Raw genomic sequence first — 19,195 nt, 5'->3', positions numbered from 1 at the left:
ACGTAATAATTTAAAGGTGTCCCTCGTAAGAAGCATAACTGTTTGCCTTTAAATGCTAGAAGTACTTTTTCCCCAGAAAAAACAATACCTTAAAGTTTCACTTTCAAAATATCTGTGGTTTTCTTATCTACAACATTATCTTTGGAGGGAAAAAAGGGATTAAATGTTCTGTCTTAAATTTTACATCAAATGAAAAAAAAAAAAGAATACATATGTGTGTGTGTATTACAAAGCACATATAACCTAAGGCTCATTCAATCTGGATGAAAAAATGCCATCTGCTTTGTCCTGTCCATTTGACTGAGCAGAGCCAGAGGAAGGCCACATGGCCTGGGAAGTAGTCTGCTACTCTTGGCGCCATCTATAAGGAAGCACATCCGTAGATGCAAAGGAAGGAATGGGGATTTGGATTCTTACCTCCCAATGGCTAAATATCAGCTGCGGGCTGGCCAGGCCACTTGTCCTCTTCCTGATTTCATCAGCAAAGCCAAAGCTTTCAGCCACGGGCAGCACAGCCTTGATGATGAACATGTCTGTCCCCTCTTTCATTTCCTCTTGTAGCACTCGACCTTCTCTCTTTGACAAGACAGCATAGACCCGACCTGCAAAGTCATATACACCTTTTAAATTCATTGACCGGTTACATGTCTTGAGCGACACAAAGATGGGACTACTCCTGTACCCTGTAACAATCAACTAATGATTAAGTTTGTTCCCAATAATTTTGGCTTACAAAAGCATGGGAAATTTTCAAGTGTTTATTTAAACAGTAAAGCGTTGACAATTATAGAAAAATTAGAAACAAATGATAACAAAAGGTTAAATCACCCCAAACTGCATTACCCAAAGACAATCCCCTCAACACAGTGTGAGAAGCAGGAGACTTTAAAAGGACCTTTTGATACAATTTCACTACAAGCTGTTTTTGGGTCTGAAATCCAACGAGATGAGTGTGACTGGGCTTTGTAAATGTTAAAATATTCTAATAATTTCAAGACATTATTAATGTGATGATGATAATTATCATGATGACAGGCTATTTGGGACTAGTAAGCAATCAACTGGCTCAATGACATTTCTATACTAAAAACTAAAGCCGCACATATATATATGCTTGCTCATATTTGTTTTAAGCTGATAATATTTCATTTGTACAAATATAAGGGTTTTATTCCCTGAAAACTGATAGCCTGGAATCTTTAATGTCTGGTAACAATTTTTTCTGCCACGTCACAGGAATTCTATCAAATCCTCTTGGCTAACACTTTTATTTCATCTTTAGGCACAATTCTGCCTTCCATTCAGGAGGGAGACCCCTTCCCCTCTGACTGGCTTCTGTATGACTGCCTCTGGGTGCTCCGACTATCCATTCAACTAGTAAGCAGAACAGACTGCAGAGATAAACTGGAGATCACAGACAACTGGACGGAACTTGCTTTAGCTAATGGGTACACTCATTAATGCCCCCACTTTCACCTTCCACTTAGAAAAAATAATTTTAATTACTTAAGTGATCTATAAATATATTATCCTTAAAGATTTACACATTGCAGTGAAGCAGAGTGCAAGTCTCCTCTGACTACCACACTGAGTTCTGGACTCTGCCCTCCGTCCTAAATAACTGGGTGGTGATCTGGTATGGATGTCACCCACCTTACTTATTTTTTATTTTTTAGACTAGGCACTGAGGACACAGGGCAAACTTTTCTCTCTGACTCAGATTTCCCCCTGGTGGTGGTTATTAGGAAGGATAAAGGAAAACAAATGGCAGGAAACCCATTGTGTCGCAAGGCTTAAAAATTTAAAAAAAACCTTAAAAACTCCGGCGGGCCTTCTGCATCTCTTGGCTTAGCATCAAAACAAATAAATTAAAAATTCCATCAGTGATGACAGGCACACTTGTCCTCTTCCCCACTCCCGCGCCGGCCTCCACAGTTTCCCCTGCTTCCTGCCCCACATGCCCTAAGGGACCGCCTCTCGCGTCTTCACCGTGTGCTCTTTCTTTAACACCCAGGCTCTACCAGTTGCCCTGAGCTCTATTAAAACTGTTTCCTTGAAATTTCACAATAATTTTCATATTCCTATCCTAAATGTCTTTTTCTCAATCCTCATTCTCTGTGATTTCTCTGCGGTTTCTGCAGCTACTGATCAACACCCTCTCTGACAAATCTCTCCAATCTTAGCGTCACCTTCCTTTGACCGCTGGCCCTCTAACATCCATCATTCTACTGTCTACTACAATAATTCTTAAGGGTATGACTTCTTCCTAAGAGTATTCTTTGAGGCTCTGTACTCTTCTCCAAACAAACTTTCCCTTCAGAAAGCCCATTCATTTCTCATTTGTGTGGTTTAAATTATTAACTTTATGTCTGGGACTCCTGGGACTCTATTTCTAAGCCTGGCCTCTCACTGGACCGCCAATCCCACATTTACTGGGACTGTGGCTGCCAGGGCATCTCCACGGTGCAGCGCAACTTCCTTTTAAATTCAACGTGTCTAAGACACAATACATTGCCTATTGCAAAAGGCAACTCCACTCCTCAATTTTAAAGTCATTTCCCCTGTCATTCACACTAGAAATCTCAGAGTCAGAGAATCACAGAACAGTGGGCTAGAAGGGAACTCAGGGGTCAAGTTCTACCACAGTAGTCATTTAGATTCTGCTTGCATACGTCTAGAACTCACTTCCTCCCAGGGCAGGCCATTACATCTTTGGACAGCGCTGATTGGTAGACAATTCTTGAGCCCCAAGTTTCTAACCATTAGGCCCAGTTATTGTCCTATGGGACACGTTTAACCCCTCGTCCACAGACCAGCCTTTAAGCTACTTGAAGACAGTATCCAGCCTTCTCTTCTCCAGTCTGAACACCTCCTCTCTCTCTGTCACGACCTTCCTTTCCTGTTCCATCCTGACCACTTGCCTATTTGAACGACTACAATTTATTTATGTTGCTTTTGGAACGCAGTTTCTAGAACTGAAAGCCATATTTTAGGTACAGCCTGAAAAGCTCTTGAAAAAAGCAGAATTAGTGTCTTTATTAGTGATCCCCTCTAGGTTATATATGACTTGCCTGAGATTCTTATGAGAAAAAAAACTTACTGTAATAGCTACCATGTGTGAACTAGTCATCTTTATTTACTCCTCTACCTCACTCTAAGGAAAGTTTTAAGGTGGTTTATGGAAGTAAATACAAAACAATGGGGTGAGGAGGGAGAAAGAATGAGTAAATTGGGGCAAGCAGACTATGAAGAGCTGGGCCAGCAGGGACGAGCCGCCTGACTGCTGCTGCAGAGGCTGGCTGCTCCTCCCCCTCCTTCATGGGTCATGCCAGCAGGCTTGGATCAATAATTATAATTGGAACTGAAAGTAATTAATCATGTAATTTTGGGCCATTCCATTTTAATTCCACTAAAACTAAATCCTAAAGCTGGGACACAGTGATGGATCACTGAACAATGGAAAACAGCTATAACAAAACCTTCCAAATACACTTGGCGCTCATGACAGGTGTGTCCAATGCTTGGATGCACTCAGGGACCCTCTCCACTGCTGAGGTTACACTGAGAAATGAATGCAGTCCTATCAATGAGGATTTCTGATCATGTGGCCCCTGACAGAATATTTTGATACCCCTTCAACTGGTCATAACACCTCAGGCATTTGTTCACTCACTCAAAGGAAGATCACGGTGTGCCCTACCGTACGCAAGGCACCAGGGAAGAGGCATCCATCAGGAAAGAAGCGGCAACAGAAAGGTTAATCGCCTGAACTGGTTTTGATCAGGGCTCCACTTTTAATGACTACACTATAAATGTCTCAGCCTGTACTCCAGGCCCTCTATGACCTGGCAGGAACCCACTACTCCAGCTCCTGAAACTGCCAGACCCTAGAGCACAGAGCACAGACCCTACGCTCTAAGCCAAGGTAAACCACTCACTGCCCACAGGACACGTTTGAGGTTTTTCCACTCTGAGCTCACAGTTTCTCCAACTCAGAATACTCTTAGCCCAGCTTTATAGTCAAATCCTTTTCGTCATTTAAAGACCATTCAAAAACAACTCGTTCCACGAAGTGTTCTGTGAGATCCCAAGATCAAAATAATCTCTTCACCATTTGGGCTTTACTGAACCTAATCTGTTCTTTCGTGGCATTACAGATTCTTATATACATATCTTCTTCTTCCATAATAGGCAGTTAAGATTGATCTGCAGATTCTACCATCTTTAGAGCTGAAAGTTTGGCAATTAAAGGTATGTTATTTTTTTTCAGAATTTAGGAAAGGAAGCAGCTGTCCACAGCAATGTTTTCTCTAATAGTAAACAAACAGGAAACAATGTGAATTTCCAATTTGGGGATGATGGGAAGTAAATCACAGCACATCAAACTGATAGGATATTACGCAGAGGTTAAAATGAAAATTATGAATACTAAGTAGCCAAATGGAAGTGTGTTTATAAAACAAATAATAAATGTAAAAAGCAAAACATCAAACTGCCTCTACCATAATGCATAATAGCCATGCAAAATGTACTATTATGGACAAAGATGGTAAAAGAAAATGAAAAATGATAGGCTGACTTCCAAGGAGGAAGATTTTTCTTTCATCTTGTGGTTTCTGTTACTGTCGGTAACACTTGCGGCATAACTTCAATTAAAAACACACACACACAAAGAAATCGGTGGGCATTTCTTATTCTTATAATCTAGGTCACACAAACCTCTTTTCCTTTTGTCACAGAACAATCAGACTGCTAAATCAAGCAAATGTGGTCGACAGGATGCAGGTGGTCTTCAACCAAATATGAGATAAAGTGTGCTGTGGACGTAATGGGGAATGTGGGCTGGTTGCTATTAGATAGAAATGGATGTTAACAAGTCACTCCCACCCTGGAAGGATGTCCTTAGTGAACTGTCAGTGCTCTGCTCACAGCTCTGTGTCCTTACTATGATAATCAGCCACTTAAAAATTCAGAAGGCATGGTGATCAAATCCAAAGTTGACATGAAGCTGGCAAAGGTAATAAATTCTTTGACAGAATCAGGATAACTAGGTAAGGACCCAAATTTAATAAGACACAGTATGGGTAAATGCAAGGTTTTACTGTTGGGTTCAACCAACCAGTGTCCAGGATTAGAAAGGTAATGCTGCAGAGCAGTGTCTATAAAACCAACTGGAAAGGAGTTTACTTTAAGTTCAACAGAGGTCTTCAGTGCTGTGGTACAAAGAAAGCCAATTTAATACCTAGTTGATGAACTCAAAATTATTCCATCCATCATCAAAACCAATTTCAAAGTACAATCACTTTCTTTTGAATTTCGCTAATCCAAATTTCTCATAAAATTTCAATAAAAACCCATATTTATTCACTAAATTCAATTGTATTTTACTAATTGTTTTACATAATTAAGCTTTGTCGCCTTAACTTATTTCTCAAAGCAGGAACCATGCTTAACATAGTGCTGGCATATACAGCCCAATAATTTTTGTTGAATTGAATTATGAAATGCTGGTGAAATATAAAAAGAACTCCAAGTATGAAATAATAGGTTTTTAAAAGTAAACAGTAATACTTACTAAGAATGTTTCTGATACATTAAAGCACATATGTTTTAACAATATAAGCATTTACCCCTACAAATAAAATAGAAGAACTATAATAATTGTAGATGTGAGTAAAACTAACACTAACAGAAAAAGTTATATTTTATATGTGAAGTTATTGCCAAAGGTAAAAACAATGGAGAGCAAGAATGAAAGACGTTAACAGGTTAGAAGAAATATGAAAAGAGACAATTTACTAGTCACATGATGATCAATTAAAAACACAAACCAATTCTTATGTCCGTTCAAGCTCATAAAAGGCAATTTTCATGGGTAAAAAATGGTAATAAAACCTCAGTTAGGAAAGCAGGTTTTACAAGTAAAGGAGGTCATTTTCTTGGGATTATTTCCCCACGCAAAACAATTTTAAGATGATTATTTTTTCTGCAAAATTTCCCATTTTGACCATAAGCAATTCTATACATTTATAAAAGGATTCCTTATTTTAAAAATCTGTGTAGAAAAGTGTTTTAAAAAGAGACTAACTCATCTTACTAAATAAAAAAGACCTGACTTGTCCTTTTATTTGTCTTGTGCCAATTCTTGGAGAATTAAAGGAACCGGCAGCAGTCTGAAGTTTTCCTGGAAGATCTCTGAATATCCAGGGAGGAAGCAAAATGCCTCAGGAACATAGAGGTCTCCTCATTTCTTTTTCCAGTTGAAGGTGGTGAATTAGAAAGAAAAAGGAAAACACAGGTGAAGAGCTGAGTATCCTGACAGACCCTGGATACTAAAAAGTGGTCATCATTACCAAAGAATCCCTCAAAACAAGAGAAAACAGGCTTAGGAGGAGATTCTCTAGTCTAAGCAAGAAGGCCTCAAACCAATTCAGGAATAAAACAAGTTCCAGATCAAATCTAAACACAGCTTCTTTGTAAGGCAGTAGGTGTGGCAGCCAGTTGATCTCTGAGAAATGTATTAAGAAGGCTGACCAGCGACACTGGTACAGACTGTGTACAGTGGACCCTTGAACAACACAGGTCTGAACTGTGTGGGTCCACTTATAAGTGGATTTTTCTAAGTACATACTATAGTACTACACAATTCGCAGCTGAATCTACCGATGTGGAGCCACATACAGGGAGGGCCAACTGTAAAGTAATATACGGATTTTCAACTGTGTGGTCAGTCAGCACCTGTAAACCCCGTGTTGTTCAAGGGTCAACTGTACTATCCAATCCACATATACAAGGTTGACATTTGTACCTGGATAAGGCAAGGCAAAGACATATTCTGCTCCTAAGGGAGAAGAGGGCATATAACCCTGAGGGCTAAGATAAGCATCTATTCCTAGAAAGTGCCAGAACTGACTCAGCTGGCCAGGTGAAAAGTGCCAGGATGAAGATCAAAGTGCAGGATGACAAGTGATATTCAAGGGACTGCCTGGTCACATGCAGGGTCCTAGTGGTGACTTCCTAACACAGAAGGAAAAATGGACACAGAGGACTGACTCAACAAAGGTGACTCAACAGTCTGCTGGGAATTTCCAATAAACGCCAACAGCTGAACCTAGCTTCATGTGTTGTGCTGAAAAGCTGTCTTCTAAGAAAGGACAAATGCCACTCCAAATGGATTATGTAAGGAGAGATGGCCATTTAGGGAGGAAATATGTGTTCCTATTATGCTGGGAATAAGGGAGGGAACGACAGGCATAGACCTACATGGACCCTACACTTTGGGAAGGCTCATTTCAAACACATAAAGGAAAAGAAAAACAAAAAACCGAACAGGCTTTAGGATAACAAACCCTAAGATAAAATTCCTTTGGGGAGTAACAAGAGTCTGAAAATATCAATCATGAATGATCCCAATGAGAAAAAAAGGAGGAGAGATCCTGCCCACTCAAAATAAATAGCTCCAAAATAAATCTGCTGGGTCATGGAAGGCACTCTGTTGTGCCTTCTGACTCCTACTTTAAGAGGACAGGCACAGTAGATAGAAGAAGAAGAAGATAGCAAACAACTAAGGGAGGATCATAGTATGTCCTGGATGTTGAAAACTAGAGTAAGGCGAGCCTACCAAGTAACAGAGTTAAAGACAACAAAAAGGGTCACAGCTACAACTTGGAGAGGCCAGTGTAACATTAATACAGGACAGCAAGAAGGCCAGGGTTGGTTCTCAACACCTATGTTACCTCCATTCTCTTCAGTAAGGAGAATGAGGAAGAAACTACAGCAAGTAGAACAAACATGATAGAAGAATGCTGAAGTTCAAGACAGCCGAGCAGTTGATAAGCAAGTACCTGGCCTTCTTAAATGAGTTCAAGTCTCCAAGACCAGAATTCTATCTCATGGCCCTAGAGAAATTTGCCCTTTTGAGAACTTGTGGATAGCAGGATAGCCGCCAAACTACAGGTAAAAGGCAAATGATAAATGAACTTTTTTAAGGATAAAAGCACTGGTTTCCATAAACTACAGACTAGAAAGCCATACACTAATTTCCTACAGAATTTTAAGAAAACATTATAAAGATTTGTATATATTTATAGAAGCACGAGGTAAACCTTTGGAGATGACATGGACTTTCTAACACAAAATCCTATCAACCTAAGCTTATTTCTTCTTATAAGATGGTTGGTAAGTTGATAATCAGGGGAATGCTATATATACAAAGGAGCTCAACTTCATCAAAACATTCAATTCACTACTTATTGAGTTTCACTTCTCACCAGACAAGGACACATGAAAAAAAAATTTTAAATGAATCAATGTGTGAAGATTATGGTGTTGAGGGACTTCCCTGGTGGCGCAGCGGTTAAGAATCCACCTGCCAATGCAGGGGACACGGGTTCGAGCCCTGGTCCAGGAAGATCCCACATGCCAAGGAGCAACTAAATAAGCCCATGTGCCACAACTACTGAGCCCACGTGTCACAACTACTGAAGCCCACGTGCCTAGAGCCTGTGCTCCATAACCGCAATGAGAAGCCGGCACATGGCAATGAAGAGTAGCCCCTGCTCGCTGCAACTAGAGAAAGCCCACGCATAGCAACACAGCCAAAAAAAAAAAAAAAAAGATTATGGTGTTAAGACTTCTTTTTCTTGGCATTAAAAAACCCCAAAACTTCCTTCATTATTGTTGTAATGTTTATTATGTATTTTACACACACACACACACACACACACACACACACACAACCTAAGGGAAGAAATTAATTGTATAGACCCAGTTTACTCATATGTAAATATAGGAGTTCTACATAATTTCAGTCACTAAAATTTAAATATGGCTTCTGGGGGAACAAAATAGGAAGACAAACTTATTAAAAAAAAAAAAAAAAGAAAAAATGAGGTTGATCCTGACTTCTCACAAGTGAATGACAAGATGCAACTGCTGAACTGCATTAAAAGAAGAACGCTGTACCGCATGTGGGAGGTAGCAGCGTGTCTGTGTCTGTGTCTGTGTCTGTACGGGTGAGATGGTATCTGGGGTGCTGTTTATGGCTGCTTTATTTAAGAGGGAGGCTGACCGAATGAAGTATGTCCAAAGGACAGCAACTGGAACAATGGAAGGATTAAAAAAAATCATATTCTGAAAACCAGCTGAAGGATGTGGAGAGTTTTCCCCTAGATATAAAACTAGAAAACGAATGCTCCCCTCAAATATATGAAGTGTTATTGCATGTAAGAGGGACGAACGGTGGTATGAATGGTGAGAAACCAGCAGGAGACAAGACTTTTTTGCTCAATATGAGAAAGACAGTTTAATCCTGGAAATGGCTGTGAGCTGCCCATCAACAGAACTATTCAAACAGAGGTGGTATAAGCATCTGTCAGTGTAGGAGAGACTGGAGAAGACCTCTGAGGTCTTTTTTTGAAGGAATTAAGACTGCTTGATTCTAGTTCTACCTCTGCCTTCTTAAATTAAGAATGTTCTCAATGGAAATGTGAAGAACTCCTGGGAATGGTCTAGATCGGTGTTCCTCGAACTAAGCTACGGATTCCGTGAGATGTTAATAGGATGCTGTATTCAAGTAAGGTTGAGAGACACCACATATTTCAGGCCATATCTGCAGATCTGACTCACAGCACATACTGGCTTTAAGCCGTCCCAGAGTGACCAAATCTATGTACCTGTGTTTAACTCAACTGTTTTTGAAATGCTGCTATGGGTGCTCAGTTTCTCTCACAGGAACCTTACTGTGATGCAAGCTTAAATTTCTTTTTGGGGAAGAAAACCCCCAACAATTTAGATTTATGCTTTTAGGAATTAATTGGCAAAAGAACCTTACCAAAAAGAATGTAAAGGAACCACGTATTGACTCAAAGGACCTCAGAGCTCGAGAAAACACAACAATTTGGTCCACTCGCTCATCCAGTGCTCAATTCCCCCTTCTACCCTCCTCACCGCTGAAGCAGTTCCAAGATCTCAAGAGGGTAAAGAGAACTACTGTGTGCCAGGCATGGTTCTAGGTCCCATATTTGTGTTCTCATGCTACTCTTCACAACCTCCAGTGAATTATTACCTTCTTTTTCAGAGGTGAAGAAAATAAGTCTCACTGAAGTAAAATCTGTCAAAAGTCAAAATAGCTACCAAGTGCCAGGGTTCAATGTCTCCTGAGATCTTAAAGGTTCTTCTCCCAAAGAGAGAAAAATCAGCAGTAGGATCTGATATAATAGTTAGCAGTGGATAAAGTCCCAAATAATTTTCTTCTTCAGAAGAGACCCAGAATTCACAGAAACCCTTTGTGTTAGGAGTACGAGAATGTCACCTTATTCTCTGATCGTTGTCACAACTTTGGTTACCCAGACTGATATGGTAATTCCCTTGTGAAAAACTACTGCACGGGTTTGGATGGTAAAATATATGAGAAGTTTAAACCTCATTTACCAGAACTTCTGTTACAGAAAAGTCTTTCTATTTTTGCAAAATAAAATATCCTAAGTTGGCAAAACTTCCGCTCCCTTGCCCCCAAGATTTTAATATTTAAGGCCTCTGGCTTTCTAAGATCTTAGTTCCTGAAAATCAGATGATAATGTAGCTTCTGCAAAAAAAAATATTAAATGAGTTTAAGCTTTCTGATCTGGGAGACTTCCACTGTTATTCATGGTATTTCTCACTGTCTTTACCTTTCTTGCCTTACCGAGAACATCACTGGTGGCCATGATGTCACACGTGTACATTGCTGCCATCAGACGCTGAGGTTTCACTTGCAGTGCATAGCGACAGGCTTCCTTCATGGTGGCAATGAGCTGTCCTGAGAAGGGTCCATAGCAGTCGGTGAGTGAAGACTCTCCTTTCTGGGAAGCCCTCTTCTCAAAGGGCTCGGAGCAGCCACCTTGTAGGTCTTGGTGTTCATCTCTACCAGAACAGGTTTCACCTTCCCCCTGTCCCTCTTTTACCAGGTCACTTTGTTCTTGATTCTGTTTATCACTTGCTGTTTGGTCTTCAAATTTACTTAGGTCCCATTTTTCCAGAACAAAACAGACACCCATGAGAGGCTCCTCACACATGGGGCCAGAGAGGGTTGCTAGCTGGAAGCCACTCACGATGCTATTGCCCAAATCTCGGTATCTACTGGTTTCTTCTGAAGCTTTGCCATCTGGGCCTGTCCATACTGAATTCTGAAAATCTTTACTTTTATTTACTAATATGTTGGGCCCACATTTTCTTGGGCCAAATGACCAGATTTGGTCAACAGTGTTCCTCCATTTTCTCCCTGTTAGATGTTGCTCTAGTTTTCCTTTGAATTCCCAAATTTTCTCTTGGGTCTTCTGGCGAATCATCTGAGTGTTTTTACCCTCATTCAAAGAGGATATCAATTGCTCCATAGAACGAATCAAATCACTATTTTCTTCCAGAATCCGAGTGACTTCTTCTGGAAGGGGCATGGCTCGAACACTGAGTGTGGCAAGTTTATTGGGGGTTGTCATGGTGATTAGCCCACCAGAGTAAACTTGGATTCCTTCAGGGATTCTGTTTTGATCTTCTTTTGTTTGGTGTATGACTGCAACTTTTTGTTGTTTGCCTATTTCTTCATTGACCATGTCAACTTTGGGGGGTTTTGTGATTGTTTCTCTGAATGGAATAATGGGTTCAGATACACTGATTTGAATCTTTGCAAACCTACAGAGTCAAGAGAAATGATACAAGGTTATAATCAAAATGCCATCAAAACGCCCATGTAGAAATATCACATAATGAATATTCTGCAAAAACATAGAAATATAAAAATTATTTTACTAGGGAATATTGGTAATTTACATTATATCAGAATTCAAAAACCGCTTTCATTTCAGATTCAAAAGACCACCTCTAATGGGAACAGACCTTCAGGGAGTTCTTGGCATATACTAGAATCTCACTGCTTTGTTCATTCTCAAAATAAACCATGTATTTAGATAAGAATGTTTTGAGTGGAGAATAAATGTTTTAATAAGATTTGACATGAATTCTTTAAAATAATATCTGCCACTTTAAGAATCTGGAGAAGAAAAGATCAATGATTATAACTCTAAATAGACAAAAAAAAAAAAAAAAAAATCACAGAACTTCAGGATATCCAGTCAAATCCTGACAGTGGATTTGGCTTTGATGAGGCTCATGGTGAGGCTGGCAAGACCTAGGAGTTTGTCTAGAGTAGCACTCTCCAAAAGATCTTTCTGAAATAATGGAAATGTTCTATATCCGTACTATGATTCCAGAGTACTTGATATGTGGCTAGTACAACTGGGGAAACAAAGTTTTAATTTCATTTAATTTTAATTACATTTAAATAGCCACACGTAGCTACTGAACATTTGAAATGCGGCTAATGTGACTGAGGGACTGAATTTTTAATCTTATTTAATCTTAATTTAAAATAGCCATAAGTGGTTAGTGGCTACTCTACTAGACCGCATAGGTCTTGAACCTCATAGGTCTTGAACCTCACTCTGGCACCAATTTCAGAAAGCCCCCTTTCTCACAATGTGTCAAGTTTAGTTTCATGCTGCACTTTCTTCCAGATGAGTTACAAGTTCACAGAGGGCAGATTCTGGAAACTGGCATGGTCTGATTCTGATGACAATGAAACCACGCAATCTTTCTTTTTCTCTTATTTTCTGTTTACCTTATTCCCAGGTAATACTAAAGCTTTGGTCTGGTCTACTATTGGCAACATGGATGGACATATGTATAAATGTACATATATATATGTATGTACAAATACATAAATGCGTGTGTATGTACACATATATAAAAAATTTTTGGATCTTGGAACAATGCTTTTTCCCTGGGAAATGTCATTCAATAAGGAAATTAAATACTAAAAGTAAAAGGTTTTGAAATGCTTACTTTTGATTCTAGATTTGTTTTTGCTTTCTATATTTTGTGGGTTTAGGGCAGGAATTTGGTTTATCTGATTTCATACTTTGTGATAAAATTGAAAACTCAATGAATGGATGGTTTTCTAAAAATATGTTACCAAAACTGATTTTAGAATACAGAACCTGAATAGACCATAATGTATGGAAGAAAATTAAAATTTTCTAAAAATAAAAGTCACTTCCAAGAAGGTTTTGGTTTTGCTAGTGAGTTTGTTTGCTTTCAAGGATTAGTTTACTCCAATTCTATATACATTGTTGCAGAATACACAAGATGGATGTCTACCTGACACTGTATTCATCTAAAATTACTCTGATACTTGAACCTGACAAAGACAGCAGACATACACAAAACTGTAGCTCAATCTTACCCAAGAATTGAGATATAAAATCTAAGATAAAATAACAATGACAGGGGCTTCCCTGGTGGCGCAGCGGTTGAGAGTCTGCCTGCCAATGCAGGGGACACGGGTTCGAGCCCTGGTCTGGGAAGATCCCACATGCCGCGGAGCAACTAGGCCCGTGAGCCACAACTACTGAGCCTGCGCGTCTGGAGCTTGTGCTCTGCAACAAGAGAGGCCGCGACAGTGAGAGGCCCGCGCACCGCGATGAAGAGTGGCCCCCGCTTGCCGCAACTAGAGAAAGCCCTTGCACAGACACGGAAGACCCAACACGGCCAAAAATAAATATAAATAAATAAAAATTAAAAAAAAAAAAACAATGACAAAAATGGATATATATGTGTGTGTTTTGTTTTTTTTTTTACTAATCACTTATTATGTATGAGGCACTGTGGTAAGTGGTTTACATGTGGTATTTCTTTAGTAGGTATATTATTATCCTCATTTTGTAGAGGAGAAAATCAAATAAGAAAGATCAAATAACTTCTCCAAAGTCACAGAGCTAGTAAGCTGGGTTTCAAATCGAGGTCTGACCTCAGAATCCATGCTCTTAGCCATTATGCTATAATGAAAAATCCAATTAAACAGCATATTAAAGGAATAATACACTACAACACTAAGTAGTTTTTATTATAGGTTCTAAAACTTGATTTGTATTAGGACATCTGTTAAAATATCACATTAAAAGTGTCTAATAAAGTAATCTATGTAACCATCTTTAAAAATGCTAAATTGGCATTTAATAAAATTTAATACCCACTCCTGGTTTTTAAAAAAGAAAAGCACTTAGAAATCTTCGAAACAGGGAAATATTTTTTTAATTATCTTTATTTAGAGAAAATATGTTCAACATACTTAGAACTTTCAAGAAAACCAACTGCACAGCTTTGAAACTATGAGAATTGAGTACTATGACACTGTCCTATTTTCCTCGTACCATAAGGTCATAAGGGCTACTAAAAGTCATATTAGTCCTTCCAGTTTCTAAGGTTCCCAAGAATTCTCCCATAGTCGTCACTTATAAGATTAATTAAAATCACTCCACACCATGGAAGGGGAGGTGTGTGTTTGGTTGTCACACCTACAAAGTGCCTCAGGGCTAAAGTTTCTTTAAATCCTGGCAGTGCAGAGCCTGTGATTACTTCAAAAGGAGTGCAGTAGACTCCAACTACATCAGCAATTTCCTGTGGCTTCCTGCCATATCTGATCATGACTACCTTGAGAGGTGTAGGATAAGAGCTCTGACAGTTTCTCTGGCCTAGAGACCACAGGAGCCTCCTTGTCTCCCACGCATGTACATAACGCATTCCTGCACATGTGTATCAAAGTCAAAAAAGCTTATATATTAGAAGGCATAGGCTCTGTCCTGTGAGAGGTAAAAAAACCCTCTAGCATTATATATATGTTCTTATTCTAAGTATATAATTGTAAAATTTAACAGTCATATAGAACAGTACACAAAACAACACTCTACTGGATCTATGACTTATCACAACGTGAACACCATGTAAATAAACCACTACTCAAGTTAAGAAACAGAACATTACTAGCCCTCAGAAGGCCCCCTTATGCATTCTCCTAACCCCATGAAGGTAACTGCTATCTTGATTTTCATTGTAATCCATTTTAAATTATTTTTTTTTATCACCTAAACATATAACCCCCATACTATATATAGTTCAGTTTGGCCTGCTTTTTGGACCTTATATGAATAGAATCAAACATTTTTTTCTTCAGTTGTCTTCTTTTGCTCAATATTATGTCGTGAAATTCATCCATGTTTGTGTAGTTAGCTTGTTCACTGAGATTATTCTATAAAATTCCATGGTATGGATTTACTGTAATTTATTTGTTTATGCATTTTATTTTGAGTTTTTTCCAGTTTTTGGCTATTAAAATTTTTGTTGCTATGAATATTATTGATGCACATTTGTCCAGCTTTGTGTTAAGTATATATAGAATAGAAATGGGAATAGATTTGCCAAGCCGTAGGAAATAACTATCTCCTACCTTAGTAGATAATATCCAAACTACATTCCAAAGTAGTTGTACCAACTCACGCTCCCACTAGTTGTGTAGGTGAATTCCTATATCTTTGCTCTACATCTTTGCCACCATTTGATGCTGTCACTTTAAAAAATTTCAACCACAAATAAGTAATTCAATTAAAATCAGTTTTAGATTTAAAGGGGGAATTTTACTTGAAATATAATTCTAAGTACCATAAAGCATTATTTTTAAAGAGGAGTTAATGGCCTGAGAAATGTAAGGTTATTTAACATTGGATTTTAATTTGGTAGCAAAGAGTGTGAAAAGAGAGAAAATAAGTTAGTTCAAAAACTCCAAAAAATAACATAACATTTCAGTACTGTTAAGAAAATAACCCTCTGAGAATTAAGTTACTATTTTAAAATACATTATGCCTTACGATTTATCCAATTAGGATTATTCTCTAATCAACATTATAATTATACCTTCAGAAATTCTAAGAAAATGGTGACAACATGAAAGAGACGGAAAAACCTACCTTCCAATTTTGTACTAATTATGGCTATAAAAACATTTAAAGAAACCCAAATGGATGGTGCTGCAGGAGCAGCTCTTCTTATTCTACTGTATTATTATTAGTAGTAGTAAAGTAGTACTGTATTACAACAACAACTATTACTACTACTACTACTACCACCACCACCAATTTTACTAGGTTGTTTTAAGGATTAAACGAGACACACAGAGTTCAACACAGTGACTAACATGTAGTATTTAGTATGTAATCATGTTGCTTATTTATAATTATTATTTTAGCTATAATTATTATTATGGTTATAAAAGTCCCAGAAAATTGAAAAATAAAAGGAAGGAAGGCCATTACAGGGTGATTCATCAAAGAAAAACAAATGGCCAATAAACATATTAAAAAATGTTTCAGGGACTTCCCTGGTGGCGCAGTGGTTAAGAATCCGCCTGCCAATGCAGGGGACAGGGGTTTGAGCCCTGGTCCGGGAAGATCCCACATGCCGTGGAGCAACTAAGCCTGTGCGCCACAACTACTAAGCCTGTGCTCTAGAGCCCGTGAGCCACAACCAATGAGCCTGTGTGCCGCAACTACTGAAGCCCACGTGCCTAGAGCCCATGCTCCACAAGAAGAGAAGCCACCGCAATGAGAAGCCTGTGCACCGCAACGAAGAGTAGCCCCTGCTCGCCGCAACTAGAGAAAGCCCGCGCGCGGCAACAAAGACCCAACGCAGCCAAAAATAAATAAATTAATTAAAAAAAAAAAGTTTCAATATCATTACTAAGCACAGAAAGCGTATATTAACAATGAACACCTTTTATTCGTCTTCCAGGTTGGTGAAATTTTTAAAAATTATGATATACAGGGCTGGCAAAAGTTTGGGAAAAGAGACACTTTCAAATACATCTTGCTAGTTACAGTGTAAACCGGAACAGCCTTTCTTAAGGATAATATGGATCATAAGCCTAAAAAATATGCTAGCAATATAATATGCCACCTTTTGAATCAGCAAGTATACTTCCAGAAGTTTATCTTAACCAAATAATCAGAGCTGTGTATAGATATCTGTAGGTATTTGAATACACATAGAACAGACTAAGGATTTATGGACTCAAATGTAATGGTCATAGTTATCTCTGCATGGTAATTGAATGATTCTTTTTATTCTTCTGTATTTCCCTAATTGCTACAATAAATATATATTACCTTTGGAATAAAGAGGAAAAACATAATTTGCAAAAAGTTATTTGGGATGCCTATTTTATGACACTTATGTATCACCATGATAGAGAAATACAAAGATTTACTGAAGGTTTACACTGTAGAGACCACATCAATAAGGAAAGGAAGTCTATCCTAATTACAGCCTATGTTTACAAAATATGATTTTGTTTTGTTGCCCTGATATGCTGTGTGTGTATATGCTCAAAGTAAAATACATATATATGAAAATATTTTATGACTCAACCTAAAAATGCAAAATCATGCAAGTATAGCAGTGAATACTATTTGTCAGTTATTAAAAATTATATCTATGATCCAGTAACACAATAACAGTTCATGTTTAAGTTGAGGACACTTAATTTTTCTCCAAAGACAAACCACAGTGTAAGTTCAATGGGTTTAGGAAACGCTAAAGCATCCCACCGATTTTGGGGCTATCATTTCTCCATCTCTGTTATCACCTAACCTTTCTTTTAAGTCATCCAGGCATCGCTGAAGGTGGACTTCCCCTGCTGTGACTAAAACGTGCTCTCCCGTTTCCTGAATTAAAATCTGGACACAGGGATCAGCTTGGTTTAACAGTTTCATTCCTCTGACGAGCTGAGGCATTTCACCTAGGTTAACAAAATGAAATACTGATTAAATACAAGATAAGGACTAAAATAATCTAAAGATAACATCCGTGAGAAAACTGAAGGGAAAAGTATAATGAAATAAACTCTTAAAATAATGGTTTATTGTTCTTCCAAATAATATAGCAATGTGAAGAAAACTACCCTCTAGTAATTTACCTGTACAGATAGCTCACATGAGACACGTGTCACAAACATATCACTGAGACTCCCAAAGCTGATCTATGCCACTTCTTCAAACACTCAGCAAATATAAACTACCATCGTTATACTTGTAAATCCACCTAAATGTATTACACATGTATATATACCTAGAAACGTAACAGAACTCTTCCCAAACAGTACCTATAAAACTATAAAAGCAACAAATAAGCAAAGGAAGCATTCAGTATGATACTCAATTCAAGAAACTGTACCAGAAGCTAATACTTAAAATAATTATTTATGAAACTCCTTGACAGAACTGTGGATTTTAGAATAAACCTGCCCTTTGGGTGAGAGCTGGGATACACTAAGCAGCCACTTTATCCCGTGAGCTATGGACACCTTCTGCATTCCACTCTGCTGGTGCTTTCGGTATCTAATTGCTTGTTCCCTACAGTTCTTGGGGTGCAGGTAGGGATTTGGATCCACATCTTGAGTTCAGCTGCTTTTTCACACCTTTCATATGCGTGGTGGCCACTATTCACTCAAGGCAGGTCATAGGAATTCTCTTGTTACTACTTTAGCAGAGACCTTGGCTTTGAAGGCATTTTTACACAGTCTTGTTTCACTTCTACGTCTGAAGGAAGGACTCAGTTAATTCCTCAATGCTTGGTTTTCAACATGCTAAACAAACCAAACCACAGGAGCTTTCTGCAATCAGTTGTTTTTCAATATATTCTACCAAAGTTGACTACCCATATCTATTCCATATCTATTTATTTTCCCATTATCTATTTATTCTTTAAATAAGCTTTTCTTAATGATAAGTAACACTTTATAGTGCTAAGTGTGCCAGATAAGCACTTTACATATATGAACCCATTAACTATGAGGCAGGGATGATTACTGTTCTCATTTTATAGATGAGCAAACAGGCATAGAGAAGCATAAGGAACCTGTGCTCAAGATCACAGACACACTGGTTTTGAAGCCTGCAGGCAAACAGCCATAGAGCCAAACTCCATAACGGTGTCGGCACCCTCACAGGTCGTGGTCATGAGCCACATATGGGATGCATGAAATGCTGACGGAAGACAGGGAGTGGGATTTCACTGTATGTGGGGGCAACGGATGTACCCTCATGTTTTCCTTTTCAGCATTTGTAGTTTTCCTTTGCCGAATTCAGTGGACAGATATTATCTAGTGTTAAGTTAACCTTCACAGAATTTGAAATATGGCTTAAAAAGATTCTTGCACGAAGACCACTAATAATACATATCACACAAGCCCAAGGGAATAATTAAAAAAAAAAAATGACAAAGCTTTTTGTCAGCTCTCCATCACCAAATTACAAAGTACAAAACAATGTTACCA

The 19,195-nt window shown here is 38.4% G+C and overlaps 1 protein-coding gene across 1 annotated transcript in view; it reads right to left on the bottom strand.

Moving 5' to 3' along the window:
• The window catches only part of EFL1 (elongation factor like GTPase 1), a 134,504-nt gene that overhangs the window by 14,424 nt on the left and 100,885 nt on the right, over window positions 1-19,195 (bottom strand). Inside the window, exons 17-19 of the mRNA XM_068558768.1 lie at window positions 17,512-17,659; window positions 10,685-11,667; window positions 418-602 (exon numbers count right to left, since the gene is read on the bottom strand). Coding sequence (XP_068414869.1) covers window positions 418-602; window positions 10,685-11,667; window positions 17,512-17,659 — 1,316 coding nt within the window. The remainder of the gene's footprint in view (window positions 1-417; window positions 603-10,684; window positions 11,668-17,511; window positions 17,660-19,195) is intronic.

The sequence above is a fragment of the Eschrichtius robustus genome, chromosome 1 (genome assembly GCF_028021215.1).
Source record: "Eschrichtius robustus isolate mEscRob2 chromosome 1, mEscRob2.pri, whole genome shotgun sequence".
NCBI lineage: Eukaryota > Metazoa > Chordata > Mammalia > Artiodactyla > Eschrichtiidae > Eschrichtius > Eschrichtius robustus.
The sequence above is the reverse complement of the archived record's forward strand: the minus strand, read 5'-3'. Positions and strand labels throughout refer to the sequence as shown.